Source organism: Physeter macrocephalus, chromosome 7, assembly GCF_002837175.3.
Source record: "Physeter macrocephalus isolate SW-GA chromosome 7, ASM283717v5, whole genome shotgun sequence".
Lineage (NCBI taxonomy): Eukaryota > Metazoa > Chordata > Mammalia > Artiodactyla > Physeteridae > Physeter > Physeter macrocephalus.
This window is the reverse complement of record NC_041220.1, coordinates 62,867,863-62,884,244: the sequence shown is the minus strand read 5'-3', so window position 1 is coordinate 62,884,244 and position 16,382 is coordinate 62,867,863. Positions and strand designations below refer to the sequence as shown.

The 16,382-nt window shown below is 38.6% G+C and overlaps 1 protein-coding gene across 7 annotated transcripts in view; it reads right to left on the bottom strand.

The window, feature by feature from the left end:
• SLC4A4 (solute carrier family 4 member 4) overlaps nt 1–16,382 on the bottom strand; it is a 307,397-nt gene that overhangs the window by 14,468 nt on the left and 276,547 nt on the right. For all 7 annotated transcript variants that reach the window (XM_007110878.4, XM_028491893.1, XM_028491894.1 and 4 more), the window contains 3 exons: nt 10,155–10,333; nt 8,813–8,885; nt 1,584–1,652 (listed from right to left, as the gene is read on the bottom strand). In XM_007110878.4, coding sequence (XP_007110940.2) covers nt 1,584–1,652; nt 8,813–8,885; nt 10,155–10,333 — 321 coding nt within the window. The remainder of the gene's footprint in view (nt 1–1,583; nt 1,653–8,812; nt 8,886–10,154; nt 10,334–16,382) is intronic.

Sequence of the window (16,382 nt, the reverse complement as noted above, 5' to 3'; positions counted from 1 at the left end):
ACTAAATAGCTGTTGAATTGAATAATTATGTAATAAGAACGCTGAAATAATATCTCTACTTTCTTGCTGGAGGGAAGAGACAAATGTAAAAGTAAATAGACTATCACAATCTTCTCTGAAGTGATTTTCTATCTAAAGAGTTTTCTTTCTTCCTCCAGAGCTATTTTTGACTGGTAGAAGTATTCCCATTTATAAAGACTGGAGTAACAAAATTTTTTGCTAACTCAGATCTTGCCAAAAAGGTCTAAAAGAAGAAGAGTCAAGAGAAAAGTAAAGAGAAAAGGTGATAGGGCAACACCATGGCAGAATTTAAGAAATCCACTAGCTGTCCCTTCAGCAAGGAATTTTTTCCCCATTGTTATGGAATCGCTGATTTCTTCCCCTTCTATTTAATTTAATAAACATGTACTAAGCTCCAACCATCTATTACACACCTAGAACACATAAAATCAAACTTCTGATCTAGACTGACTTATTTAGGCCAAACAAAAATACGAACTATTAATTTGGGGACCATATTTGTTTCATATTTTTCCATTTAAAGTAATAAAGTATATTTACAATGTCAGGTAAAAATATTTTTACACATTTATACTTCCCAAAAATTTCATGGGCACACATAAGCTCACATTCACATTCCTCTAGTCCCATCTATGAAAAACCACCTTGTATTTTGTAATAAATATCCAAATGGTGAAGAACTCTACTCAATGGACCTAAACAAGGAAAAATAAAGTAGCCTTTTCTCTTTTTGAGGGTCTGGCCTGTTGCCCAGCTCCATCTGACTCTAAAATCAAATTAATCTAAATTCAATAAATGAAAGCAAGGACTATTACGAAGGGGTTTAAATAAAATTCTTATGATGTTCATAGAACATGCAGTCTTTTCCCATTAAAACATCACTAAGTGCTAAATAAGGCTACAGTTAACAAGGTGCCAGAAAGCAGCAGCAGTACTTCCAGTTTCCTGGTGCCAATTAAATTAAATCTCAATTGAAAGACAAAGTCCCTTACAAAGTTTCCCCTAATGATTTTTTTAAAAGAGGGCCAGTTTTATCCAAGATGTGACAGCTGAAGTTTTTGACAAAAGTAGCACATTAACCACATTGACTTGATTCCTTTATTGGTGCAAAACTTTTGATCAATGATCTCAGCCATGTGAAAAGCACATCAAATAAGAATAGCCTGTTCTTAGTATAAGGTAAAGGCAAATGGATAAATAGTATCTCGAGCACACTGAAAGGTTAGATTTCCATCAAAGGAAGGAAGGAAGGAAGGAAGGGAGGAAGGGAGGGAGGGAGGGAGGGAGGGAGGAAGGTCAGAGATAGCTCTCTCACTTTCCTAGTCAAATGGCTTCTAACAGCTTATTTCGAGAATGGGTATGTATGATAACATTTGTTAACACAAGCTAACTTTGTTAATTAAATCAGAAACACAGGTGAATGGTGGAGAAAGTAGAAAATAAATGCATTTAAAAAGCTCAGCAGTTAAGGATTAGCACTTTTCTTCAATGATCTATTATTGGACTGTTTTTAATACTACTAGAAAAATATGACTCTGCTGAGATTGCTATGGAAAACTTACCTGCACACCATTAAGAGATGCTACCCCCATATACAGGAACACGCCATAGAGTACAGGCATGGGAATAAACTAGGATGGAAAAAAATTGGAGAAAGGTTAAAAACAATAATAATAAAAACAGTTAAGAGGGAGCGATAGTTTAAATAAAGGCTAAATCTGAGACTAAAAGATAGGACTTAATAATACAGTGACCACTGATCAGTGTGCTTAACTCATCATTGATAAACTTCTAAACTCTCTGTACCAGAAAGCAACAAAGGAGGGTGAAGGAGACTCAATTTTCATTTGATTCTTGTTTGCATTTTTTTTTAACAATTAGAATGCATGACCTTAAAAATAACTTTTTAATGGGAAAAGAAGTCTCTGTAATCCTTTCCCCTTAAAAGGAATGACCGTGTAAACTAGATGCTTGCATGGACTGTGAAGCAGAAAGAGAGGTAGAGGGTTGCCCCACTCCGGAGACCAAATTTCTTTCCCAATAGTCTGTTGACTTTTCTCTAAATAATTTTCACCGAATGATCTATCAGCTCGCTGTATAACTGCCTCTTTCAATTAAGTAAACATCAAACAGCTGTCCCCTTTCTTCCTCTTAGGAATATTAAGAGGACTAATTAATGAGAACACTGCTTGAAAGGAGCATGGAGCACCTGGAAGCAATTAATTACACACACGGATTAATACACATCTTTCAAAATGGAATTAATACATTTCATGCATTAATTAGCAAGAGTCTTGAACACTAATGTGAAGTGTTTTAACAATGGGAAGTTCCAAGATGATGTTCCTAAGTTTTGTCTATTCCTAGACCTTTGAAATGTATTAAGAAATTGAAGCACAATTTCTATCAGCCTTTCCTTGTGATCACCTAAAACAGTTCTGTATCTGAGACCCTTTGGCTACTACTAGAGAAACAGTAAATTCCAAAACGGGTCACAACTGCCTCTAATTGTTATTGGTTAGCTGTAAAAATTGTTAAACGTATATGGAATAAATATACTTATTTATATAAAACATTGCGTGCTTCTTCTAAAAAAGACTAACAATTTTAACATAGTTAATTTGATCTTGAGCTCAGAAAAAAATAAATGATATTGAATGTTGAAGGTGGTGGGAGGGACAGTGTGAGTGGCAGGGAAGCCATGTGGGCTGTAATACCCAACAGTCACCACAAAGTGGTGAACACATTACATTCAAGCCACTTACGCTGGGACATGTGCCTTTATTTCCTTTAAGAACGTGGGTGTTTCCATTCCCTATGATGCCTCCGTAGAAATTTACCAAAAAATACAATAGGAAACTAACAAAAAGACCCTTTCATAGTTTTGACTTATTTCTCAATTTTTAAAATACCTTCTATAGACAAGGCCACTTCTATTCTTCCTTAATATATGAAGATTTCTTATCATTTCATTTCTAATTTCTTGGGAAGAAATGAAAGGTGGAAGGGGGAAAAAGAAGTATAGAGTTCATGGGAAACTAGTTAGAAATCCTGCAGTAGTTATTTTTTAATTTGAGTGTTTTTCTGACTTGAAAGAAAGTAAGCACATAGATGATCTTGGGCCTTAGCCCAACCCCTCACCTAAGCTTAGTTAAGTATTTTCTCTAATGTAGTTCTAATGCCAGAGCGAAGGCAACTTGTGCCTTGGTGCCTAGGTCTGTTCTCTCTGAACAGATGATGACAGGTTATTTGCCAAACCTACCACAAAATGAAATCAGAAGGCAGCATTAACGCAGAATGGGGAATGGGTAGGAGAACAGATTTAGATATGGTAATGTTTTTGAAAAATTATTCTTTGGTGAAAATAGTACATATAAAGGAGGCTATTAATTTGATTTTTAGCCAATTTCAAAGTGATAAAAATGTCTTATGAAATTCACCATTTTCTTTATGATAGTGTAGTGTCTCAATAAAAATCTTCCAGTTTGGAAATTCTGATGAAATTTAACAGAATTACTGGGTTAGAGGATATCTTTTATTGGATTTGGTTCATGAGTCATGTCAGGAGGTCAACCCTTAAAAATTCATCACAATAGAATCATTCATCACAATAGAAATTTCCCAAAGGAAGGAAAAGAAGACTGTGTTTTAAAAAGGTAGGATCCTACTTTAAGTTAAACTAGTATAATATACATAGTAAAAGCAGGTAGACATTTTTATAAAGCAAGACAGGAGAAATTAAAATATAAAAAACACAGGGTATACTAGGTTCATAGGCATATCAAGAAGTGCCAAATGATAAAATTATGCAAAAAAATTATATAAGTAATCAATCATACCCAGAAAGCCAAAAAGCATAATTGTAAATAAATATTACAATGCTTTTAATAAAAATTTAAAATGAAAAAATTAAGTGCTTGATCCTATAACCAGGCAGAATAGTGAAACTGAGATGAGATCAATATTTAACATATTCAGACTATGGTACCAAATTTTTCAAATTCTGGTGACTTAACCCTCCCTTTGGTTTTCTGATGGCGTTAGAGTATTCTCAAAAAAAAAAAAAAATGTAAAAAGGGTAAATTTAATTAAAAAGAGAGGCTGTAGCATCCACAGCACAGAATTCAGTATAAGAGTGAGGTCTCCCAGCAGAATCATAGCCAGTGTGTGGGTGTGTGTGTATAAAACCCAGAATGAGGTCCTGATAAGATCGTGGGCATAAAAGTTAGACAGATCTGGGTTCCAATTCTGGCACTACCCATTGTGCGACCCAGAGAAAACGATCAACGTCCCCTATCCTCAGTATTCTCATCCATATAGTGCTTATGGTAAAGATTACATAGCACAAACATTTAGTTCAGCGCCTGGCTCATAACAGATACTTGATAAATGTGGCACTGATGTCATTACCATCAGAACTTTTAGTGACAAGTCAAGAAGCCTACAAGAGCAAAGCACCACTTTCTTTGGCCCCTCTGTGGTGGGTTTGGGTGGCAGGAGTTTAGGACAGAAGGATGGCTACAAAGGCCAAACCTGAAGGCTTGGTTTTATCTAGGCTCTCCAATATTGCTTTTTCAACTATAGCAACTGTCTTCAGGAACATGTTATTAAAATAATATCCTAATACCCTTAGGCCTTAAAAATCAATGTAAGGAAGCTGCTGACTTGCAATCTGGTCCCTATAGTCACAAGAAACAATGGAGTGAGCTATGATGAGCAGTTTGTAAAAATGCCATCTTTCTCACTACATAAGAGAAGCAGAAACCAGATCAGAGAAGCTGGGGAAGATCATCTCATGAGAAATGAAAACGAATAAGTTCTTAGAGGGCAAATACTGTTTTATTTAAAAGGTGGTAAACCATGATGGCTATGAGATCAGGCTTTGGAGTCAGAACTGCCTGAGTTCAAAGTTCAAATGGCTCTACCATTTAAGAACTTTGTGACCTGGCAAGTTACTCATACTTTTTCTTATCTATAAAGTGGATTCAATCATAAGTAAGTATACTTTTCGGAGGTGTGACTGGAGAACTAAATATAAAAAACCTGTGCAGAGCCCTTAGTCCGAGGCCAAGCTCAAAAAATGGGAGCTTCTATTACAATCAACTTCAACAATATCATCAGCAGCAGCATCGGCATTATCATTTCTCCTTGTTTTTCTGTTACTGAACAGAAAAACAGCAGGAGCTCAACAAATGTTGCCAAATACAAATTAAACACTATCCTCCACATTTTAGAACACTGAACCAATCTGAAAGATAAATTTTGGCCACTCCTCATGTTAAAGATAAACTAATTCAAGCAAAGGGAACAGAAGTAGCAGTGAACTTTTCTTGATCTTTATTTCTTCGGACTTGCCAGAAGTAATGGAAAAAGTAAGCTCCAGGAACTGTCTTTCATCTTTTTGCTGCTCTTTGGTCTACCGAGTCTCGCCATACAGAACACTAGCTTAACAGGCAGTATTTCTGCTGCAGAAACACAGATCTAAACTATCTAGCCAGCCTGGGAAGCCAGTTATTCCTGCTTCCCAGCAGTTCCGTACTGAATCAAGGGTGAGATTTGAGGCATGCGCCACTGTTGCTGGCCAAGGTCAAGGTCAAGGGGTAGCCTCCTGAACTTAAAGCTAGTACACTATGATTCCTTACATTCTTCTATGTAAAAAGACAGATTTCAGCAAAGAGATCAAAACACAGGTCATCAACTTCAAAGTAATCAATGTTCAAAGTAAGTCTGCCCAAGTAGGTACGGGGAACAACTACCCACACTGCTTAATGCACGGGAGAAAATAACTAGCATCGTTGGAGGCCACCAAACCTGTGATGGATGCAGGGAGTTGGCAGGGAAGGTGTTGAGCCATCTCATTTTTAAAAGTCACACGTTTCTCTTGATTTCATTCATCTGATCTGCCTTTCAAAGGCAGCTCTTTTAAGTAAAACCATTCCCTAAATTCATCACCTGTTTCTTTAAAACACACATAGTCACATAGTGGCGGAAAAGAGATTCCCTCCTCCAAGGTAACTCATGACACCACTTTGTGAGTGAATTCTGAGGTTAATTGTTAATCTTGACTTCTTCTTAGGTGTAACTTAGGTTTTCGTTAAACTACTCTCAACATCTGCTTCTTCCTGTGTTGACTTTTCGGATGAGCTAACAAGGGTTCTGTAGAGAAAGCACATAACTTAACCAAACTTCAGTGCTAAGAAGGGCACCTGATCTGAAATTGGCTGACCTTTTCAGATGTGATTCCTGAAGTAAGGAATAGCCTCACTTGCTGAAGTAACAAACCACAAGACTCAATGCTAGACTATTTTATCCGTGTTGTTTTTAAATCCAGGTTCCCCACAATATGTTGGAAACTACACTAACTGAACAATTTCATTTCCCACAGTTTGGGCAAAAGATGGCCTAACAAAAATGTTTGCTGAACTGCCTTTTCCACTGATGCTTACGCTGACTCTTTGCATTAACCCAAAGTTGCCAGGTAGAAAGAGCCACAATCATGGACACTAGTACCTGAATGAGGGTGAGCCAGAACATGAGTACTTAAGGAAGGTCAAAGCAAAAGCAAGCTCGTACTCACTGATCCCTACCATCTATCTTTTTCCTTTCTCTGTATTATAATCTGTTCCCGTAGATACTACGGTGCTTTGCATATCAGGGGCAAAAAGAATCATTGTAAAATGAAGAACAAAAGTGCTTTCAGCTTTAACTCCTCTGCAGCCATAGTTGGGTGAGAAAAGAGTTAGGAAGAGGCCTTGCATCTCTTCCTAAAAATAGTAGTTTATACACTGTTTGTTCTCTGTGTCCCTTTGGAATCATGCATGATCATTCAGTTGACAGATTCTCCAAGATTAAAGCCAATTTGCTATAACAAACAAACAAAGAAGAATTTTTAAACACATCTGACTTTTCTGAGTTAGGATTTTTATACTGCATTATTGAAAAGGAATAATATAAAAATAAAATTAAAGAAAGAGTGGGTGGTGAGGAGTACATACGAACTGATGGGAAGCTTCCTATTTATCTCTTACTAGTGGCTTAAGCACTAAGAGACTCTATAAAAGAGACTTGGCAGTTGTGTCGTGTGAATCCACCTTCAGGGGTCCCAGGGGCAAATTCCTTCCTAGGAGAGCCTCCCACAATGTGAGGTCATAATTACCTACAATGATCTCTACAAGTTGATCTGTCCAGATGAGGTCCCATTGCCTATGCGGTAAAAAGCTGTCATTAGACTTTTCCACCAGCTGATGTGCTGGCGTCTACGGGGCAATAGAGGAACACAGAGCACTTTGGCAGTGGATTTGATGCTGTGAAACTCACAACAACTCAAACCTCCCCCCCAATGCGCTCTGCACTGGCAAAGCTGACAACAGATTTCCCTCCGTCCTCACAGAACATAAGATCTGTCCTTTCTTAAGGTCCTCTGTATATAACCAGAAATGAACTCCTTGCAATTACTTTCAGTTTTACTTCCCCACATATTACATGAGATACATATTCCTTCATGATTCCAGTCAGAAATTAAACCAGCTAATTGACACTGTAGAAACCAGTGACAAAAGATGAATATTTAAATCTTTTAACTGTTTACAAAGTATTCTGTGCATAATGTATGCAGTAATCTAAATACTCTGAAGGCAGAGTCAGTCCTAGCTATAAGTTAAGAAATTACAGTTCTATTTTCCACAAATTCATCTGATTGGCAACTGACATATAAATATGTTAATGGGAAAGAAATGAAGAGCTTTTGCCTTTCACTGTACTTCTGCATTCTTTGAATTCTTTCCAAGAATGTACTGCTCTATTACTTGTGTAATTAAATAAGCATTCAAAAAACCTTTTGAAAAATTAAAATTGTTTAAAGATACACAAAAATTTTTAGAGAAAAATTTGGAAGGATATTGCTAACAGTGGGATTGTTGATAGCTCTTGGGTCTATAGGTGATATTCATGCTTGGTACTGCGATGCAAAGCATAAGATACAAATCATCAATAATTGGCTAGTTTTGTTATGCAATAAAAAAAGAATATTTGTGTCACAAAAGAAAACTGGAAGCTTCAATGACAGATATATATTAATCTTTTTAAGTACTATCTCTGCTTCTAAATATGCTTTCATATATAGTTTATATTTATCTATTAAATATTCACCCCATCAATCAAACCTATATATTGACTCCTACCTTTCTAAATAATCTATCATTTTTCTTCTTCAGAAGTTCATTTCTAAAGTTTTCTAGTTATAAATCAGTAATTTTATTCCATTCTTTCTTTGTGGATATGAGGCCTTCTGATTCAAAGAATACAGAAACACAGTCAGCAATAATTAATAATAAGAGAACAATTACAAAATGATCATCGTGAGTCATTCGTGTTATCCAGGAGTCTAATGTGGGAAGGGAGGGTAGGATTTAGGGACAAGTAAATGGGAAGTGATGGGATGAAAGGATGTAGGGAGACTAGGAGAGTGAAAAATGTCATGGGGAGTGGAGATCAGTTAGCTAGATTGCACTGTATGAAACTGCCATATGCATAGGTCAAAAAAATTGAATAGTGGTAATTTAATATGGTTCAACCAAATAACTGCAAAAAAAAATAATAAGAGAAAGAGTGAGAAGGAAATCAAGGTAAAAGTTTTTAAAGTCTTCATTCTACCTGACTCCTGCTTCATTCAGTGTGTTATGGATGCGATAACAATCTGGCAGATATTTCTTAAGAAATTCTACTGTTCACATATCCAATTATCTGTCAGTGTTCTGAGAAGGAGGAAGAAGTGAGTATTTCACATATTTACCTTCAAGATGGGAGCCATAAAGACTGACAGACCAGTCAGAATAAACACAAGGGTTCCAGTGACTCTTTGTTCCCTGAAACCAAATCAAAAGATTACCAATCTCCCTTTTGTTTTCATAAACATGCTCTTGTCTTTTCACCTTCAGAAAATACGATACATTGACGGAATCACTGTTTGGCTAAGACAGCAAAGGTGCAGATATCACATGTAATTAATACCTCAAGGACAGCATACAACTTAACAGAACTACAAAATTCTCTTAAAACTCTTGCAGTATGTGACTTGAATTCATCAAGAAAAAAGTGATTCTGCTAAATCCTTTGTCCTTTTAGAATCAGGAGAGAAAAATCACTTGCTCTGGTTCCATCAATTACTGGCCTACTAGAAGCCCTTATTTTTTAAACAACTTGTACTGCTGTGTAATTACACCTTCCTTCATAGGAGATAGTTATTACATCGTCCCACATTCTAATTAACAAACAGATCAGGGAAATTTCCTAAGTGCAGTAAATCCCATCAGTCTCATTTCCAAATCTACAACAACAAAAGTACTTTTTAACAAATACGATTCCCATACAACACCCCCTCCCCCCAAGAAAAATCACCCACTGTTGTGGCGTGGGAAATGATGGCTGTCATGTGAGCTATTCACCCAAGCTCTTAGGAGCAGAGTCCGCTGCAAAATACGCAATAAAGTATAAAGGTCTCATAAGAGCTCTTCATGGCTACCCAGATTTAACTGCTGGAGGTCAAGGTTTCTCAGTGCTTATGGGACAGAAAATGAAGTGGAAAATAAGAATTCCTCTCCTTTCACAGAATCTTTTTTTGGCCGCGCGGCTTGAGGATCTTAGTTCCCTGACCGGGGGTCGAACCCGGGGCCCTGGTAGTGAAAAGGCCGAGTCGTAACCACTGAACTGCCAGGGAATTCCCTCCTTTCATCGCATCTTGAGAATCATAAGCAGACTCAAGAGTTTTAGGGAGTCTCAATAGAGCCGAAAAATTAAAGGGTCTGGCTATATATATATGATTGTGATAGAGTATGTACCACAGCACTAAAATGACCTGCATGTTGAAGAAAATGAATGACCTGTCTACGTTTTTACTCTGCATAATTTAGTCTGCTGTTAATCAAAGGAAATGTATGTAAGATAAAAAGTGAACTCAAGAAATTATGGAAGACTCTTTTGAATGAAAATTTAGTCCTTTCTAGAACATCAAGTACAGGAATTAATTATTCATCACCAGCCCTTTCTCCTCCACATTTGTCCGTTTCTTTCTGACTGACACACAGATGTGAGCATGGTTATGTCTTATACAGCCATTTTTCTCTGACGTAACATACCTCACTCCTAGGAATTTTGGTTGTTCTCCAGGTGCAGAAGTCTCTGTCTCCATCTTCAAACTGTCGATGTGAGCAATGGAGATGACAGTAGCAGCCACGTACCACGGAAGGGCCATGAAGGAGCACACCACCATGAGGATGGCCACCCAAAAGAGATCCAGGTGATATCCAGCTCCTTTCTGTAGCAAGAGGTAACAAAACCATGTGAAGAAAGCACTCATACTGCTATCTAGTCATATTTCCAGATGGCAGTTAAGATTACCCTAAGAAACCAATTCGCTTTGCTTGATACACATATCTACCAGAAGATGAAGTCCTTGAATGAGACTTCATCTTCCTCATACTATCCCCTTAACAATTCAACGCAAAGCTGCCACATGACACACCTCCTCTAGCTTGATTTAAGTCACAGCTTATTATTTGCTTATTGTTAATTATCGTCTCTGCATCCAATTACATAATTGGAACAATGGAGATATAGAACTACCTTGAAGAGTTACTGACATCTTTCAATGAAGTAATTGAGGCAAATCACCTTGTAGGAACTTAAATGGCAGTGATAGTTACAGAGTAGAAGCTCAATAAATCGTGACAGTAGCAATAGTAATACTGGTTGTTTTTAACATAAACAGGATAGGTACCTTAAAAACAGGCATGATGCCTTCTCTGCTTGACTAGCAATATGCTGTTCACCCAGACAGTATTCAGCACATGTAGACTAATGATGTGAAAGCAACCTTAAGAAAAGCAACCTTAACACTTATATGTGAAATCTAAAAAAATGATACCAATGAACTCATTTACAAAACAGAAATGGACTCACAGATATAGAAAACAAATTTATGGTTACCAAAGGGCAAAGGTGGGTGGGGAATTAGGAGTTTGGGATTAACATATACATGCTACTACATATAAAATAGAGAACCAACAAAGGCCTATTGTATAGCACAGGGAACTATATTCAGTATCTTATAATAACCTATAATGGAAAAGAATCTGAAAAAGAATAGATTTATAGATATATAAATAAAAATACATATACAAGCATATATAAAAAAATACATATAAATTATAAAAAACTGAATCACTCTGCTGTACACCTGAAACTAACACATTGTAAATCAACTACACTTCAATTAAAAAAAATAAAGACAAAAAAGTACATAGAAGACCATTTCTCACCCTTAATAGTATATGAAAATAATTGTTTAACAACATATGAAACATTATAATTAAGGTAATTGTACTCCCTTAATAAGAATAGGCTGATTTCAAACATTGCCAGATAGTCACAATAACATTTACTGACCGGAAGAGCAGACAATGTAACAAAAGGTCTAGCTCTTTTACTCACTAAATAAATATTGTTAAGTGTGTCCACAGTGTTATTCTCTGGTTATATTTCTCTGTTCTATTTATGAAGAAATCAAATACCTAATACCCCTATGGAGCCTGAGAAAATAGAGCAGTCCATTTTCACAGCATGGAAGCAGCAGCGCCAAGAGGCTTAGTATGACCAATCTGAGGAAACAGAGAGGTTGGCTTTAAAAAATGAGAATGGTCTTTACACTAGGAGCCCGGTGAGTGTTATCATTCAGATCCTGTTACAGTTACTCAGAACACTGCTCTCTTCTCACTGAAATGCCAGGATTTCACCCCTGGCTTGCACACACGGGTCTAATCATGTTCTTAGAGAACTCATCACAGCTGACACAAGAAAGAAAAGCATATTTTTACTTAGTCCAGGTTTGGCTAAGAATGAAAATCTCCTTGAGAGACCAATAGATTGATACATATTCATAAAACCAGTTCACTGCAATACAAATGGTTTGAAAGCATAAGGGTTTGAATTGGGAGTGGGTTAAGGCAGCGGAAAAGGGGCCAAGGTGAGGATGAACTGAAATAACTTGTTCCATAGTGACTAATGAGGTGAATATCATGCTACATGTGGGGTCTCAGTCATTCATTCTTTCAACAAATTCTGACTGCCAACCTAGTAACCAGCACAGGCTTGGATGTTAGTGACATATTTGCAAATAAAACAGACAAAAATTCCTGAGCTCATGGAGTTTACATTCTACTGACAGAGACAACAATAAACAACATAAATGAGTAAACTATACAGTATCTAAAACAGTAGTAAGCACTAAAGATAACTATGAGAAGTTGGACTTCCGAGTACCGTCGGAAGCCACTGTAGGGTTTTAAAGGGAAGAATGAGATGATCTGCTTATGTTCTAAACACCATGGCTGCTGTGTTAGGAACAGACTGAAGAAAACAGTAACCAGTTAGGAGGCTGGTGCCATGATCCATGCAAGAGACTGTCATGGTTAGAACCAGGGTGGTACCAGTGAACATAGCAAGAAGTGGGTGGATTCTGGCTATTCCTTCAGGTGGAGCATACAGGATTTGCTCACTCCTGCCTGTGGATGTGTTGGCCATTCATGACCTGGCCTCTGTTTACATGTGCAGCCTCACCTTTGACCTCTGCCCTACTTGGATCTTATATCACAGCCACTTTCAACCATATGCAATTCCTTGAATATGTCTTACTCACTAATGCCTTTTGTGTCTTTGCCCATATAGCATCCCTCCCTGGAATAACCTCTTTTCCTTGGCCCAGTCCTACTCATCCTAAGACTTAAATCAGCCTTCTTCTTTTTCTTTTTTTCTGGTAGTTTTTCCTTCCTCAGCCCAGGTGAGGTAGGTGAGTTTAGTTAGGTTAGATATCCTCCTTTATGTTCCCCCGTCTATCACTTTACACTTTCCTCTATCACAGCACTCATCACACTGTTTTGAAATTGTAGATGTGTTTATCTGTCTTTGATATCAGACTTTAAGTAACATGAGGAGCTAGACTGTATCCTGAATACCTAAGCAGAGTACATGATGCATAGTCAATGCTCAATTAATTAAAAAGTGAATGACAAATAGCATGTATACATTCTTGAGTGGCAACTATAAACTCTTAATTAGCTACACAAAAAATTAAAACTTATTTGTTAATCGGTAGAAATGTGAACCTTTTGGAGGGGGAAGAGGGGAGGTGAACAACATCTGGAAATACCACATAGTTTCGAGCCTTATTTAGACTAAATCACTCAAGACCATATTAGAGGTACCAACATAGTAATCAATGGGCAGGATCCCCAAATCTTGTCACCAAGGAAACTGTAATAACCTAAGGATATGCACACTGGCCAGATCAACGGGTCAAAAGAAGACTGACTGCAGCAAAGTCATGCATGTTACCCCGAGCCACCTTCATGCTTTCTTAAACTATTTCAAGTAGAACAAGTTTGAGCTAGAAATCCTGGAGACTGGAGCAAAAAGGGGCTGCATAATACCAAAGAAGGTGGAATGAGGATTTTAGAAAGTAGAATACAAAGGTACCCGCAAAACTACCAGAATAAATAAAAGTTCTGGGACAAAATAATTACAGACACATAATTACTCTGCCTCTCGACATCACTCCCTTCAAAAAGTCTTCCTTTCCCTCAACCACGCTGAGACTACTTGATGCTCTTAAAAGGAAGGGAAAATTATCAACTTGACCTGAAGGTCCTGCCTGATTTGCCTCTGCAGAGCTCCCTCTCCAGACTCAACCCTCCCTCTCTCACTGCAGCCACACTGGATTATTTTGGCCATTCATTCTTGCCAGGTTACCGCCTCTTATAAAGCCTGTTCATATACAGTGATTCCTGTGCCATCCTGTGTTCCTCTTTCCACCCAGTCTCACTCAGCTAATCCTACTGTTGTGTGAGATCTCAGTGTTAAGTGCCACCACCTTGGAACTCCCAGCACCTTGGGACTAGGTCAAACCCTCTCTTAGAGACTCTTAAAGGACCATCACTTGTCTTTCGCGGTACCAGACACATTTGCAATGTCACATTTTGCATGATTATTGGATGATGCCTCTCTCCCTCAGGGGCCAGAAGCTCCATGAGGAAGGAACCATGTGCGTTTCTGTCCACCACTGAAACTCTAGCACATGGCACTGTGCCCACTACTGAGTGGACACTAGATAAATGTTCATTGGATAAATGAATGCATGTTAATTCATCTGTTCAATGGCACTCTGCTAGATCCTAGAAATAAAATTATAGCGAATGACACAGTCCTTGCCCTCAAGTTGCTTACAGAGTAGTAGTAGAGCTGGACAAATCAATAGGCATTCTCAGTACCACAGTGTTAAAGGTCTACAGCAGGGGTGAGCACCCAGGAGGGGCACTCAACTCAGCCCAAAGTCAAGGATAGTTTGCATAGGAGGTGGTATCTATGCTGAGTCCTAAAACGTAAGCCATAACCAGCTGGGAGACAAGATATGGAGATGCAGGGGAAAATAACAGGCAAATGAGCTACCATTTTGAGAAAATTAAATAGAGTTGGTGCTTAGGAGGAAATGGGAAAGGTGGAAAATAAGGCTAAAGAAGTTAAGAACTTTGATGTTTTGTTGAAGGCTTTGGAATTCTTTCTATCATAAGAGCGATGGGAAGCTACTGAAGGGTTTTAAGCAGGCAAGTGATGTGATCAGATTTGTGTTTAGAAGGAGGGCTCTGTTGGATTGTAGAAGACGTGTTGGAAGAGGTCAGGACTGAAGGCAGAGATGACAAGCATGACAACACTGCCATAATCCAGGCTTGAGATGATGCAGTTCAAAATAAAGGAACAGTAGTGGGGAAACACAAAGGACAGATGGGAGAGATTTTAAGGGGTCTGAGTCCAAAGAGGGAAAAGCAACGAATTTATTTTGCCTAATTTCAATGCTTAAGGTTTACAATGTCTAGTATGGTGTCCTACACACAGTAAACACCGGAGATATGTCTGTTGAACAAAATGATAAAAGCTATGCTCAAAAATTCACGGTGCCCCAACCATTGCCATAAAGACCCCAGAACGCAAATGGTTATGTTAGAGAAGTTGTTCCTGCAAAACAAACCTATGTGTATGAAAATGAGCCACTTCTAAGGTATCTCTTTTAGCTACAGGTGTCTGAATAACTAGATTTGAATGGAAGGAAAATAATATTCAAATATTTGGCACTTTTTAATGGAAATAATACTGTACGAAATATAGAAAACAGCATTTTTTTCTAAAATGCCATGTGACACCTTTTGCTCCTCCCCCCTCCTGCCTCTTGCCCTCTTCAGATTCTAATCATCTCTCTCCTGGGTTGCACAGCAGCCTCCTGACCACTCCCTCCATCCTCCTCCTCTCCTGTACCTCTCCCATCCGTCCTTACTGCTGCCAGAGTGAGGGTCTAAAGTACAGTTCTGATGCCATCCCTCCAGGCTGGCATGCTGAGGAAGCAGGGGAGGCCAGTGCGAGATAAGCAGCCCAAGGAGGACGGAGCAGGTCCCACGAGCCTGGCTTCCCACGCTGAGTCTCCCGCATCTGAGTCTGTGATGGGGGCCCTCACGGATTCCTGAAACGATACCATTCCCTAAACATGCCCTGCACATTATGTGCCACTCTTCAAACTGGCACTGTTTCTGCGTCTTGACATCTGTTTAAATCCATCACGTCCCTTCAAGGTCCAGCTCAAACTCCGAGGCTTCCTTCACATCCACTCAGCAACCCTCAGCTCTTGATGCTGCTCTGGCCTCAGAAGCCCCTGCTTTATTCTTGTCCCTGACAACCCACTCTCCTCATTGCTTTCCCTGCCCCAAATCCTTCAGTGGCTTCTTGTTTCACTTAGAATAAAACCTAAGCAGTGTAAAATTATCCTTAAGGTTCTACATTGGTTTTTCTCCCCAGAACTATTTTGCGCACCAGGGGACACGTGGCAATGTCTGGAGACATTTTTGGTTGTAACAACTTGGCGGGAAAGGGTGCGACTAGCATCTAGTAAGTAGAGGCCAAGAGATGCTGCTAAATAGCCTACAATACACAGGATGGTCATGACCAACAAAGAATTATGCAAAACGATAATAATGCTGAAGTTGAGAGCCTTTGTTTTATGGTGATCTGATCCCACTCTCACTGACCTTATTCTGAATCACTGATTCCCCAAGGTTCCAGTTACACTGACCTGTTATCTGTTCCTGAATACACCAAGCTTCCCACCCAGGGCCTTTGCATCTGCTCCTATCTTTGCTTGGAAAACTATTTTTTAAATAAACATTCATTGAACACCTATGCTAGGCCTTGTGTTAGATAAAACAATAAGAAAGGGCTTCCCTGGTGGCGCAGTGGTTGAGAGTCCGCCTGCCGATGCAGGGGACACG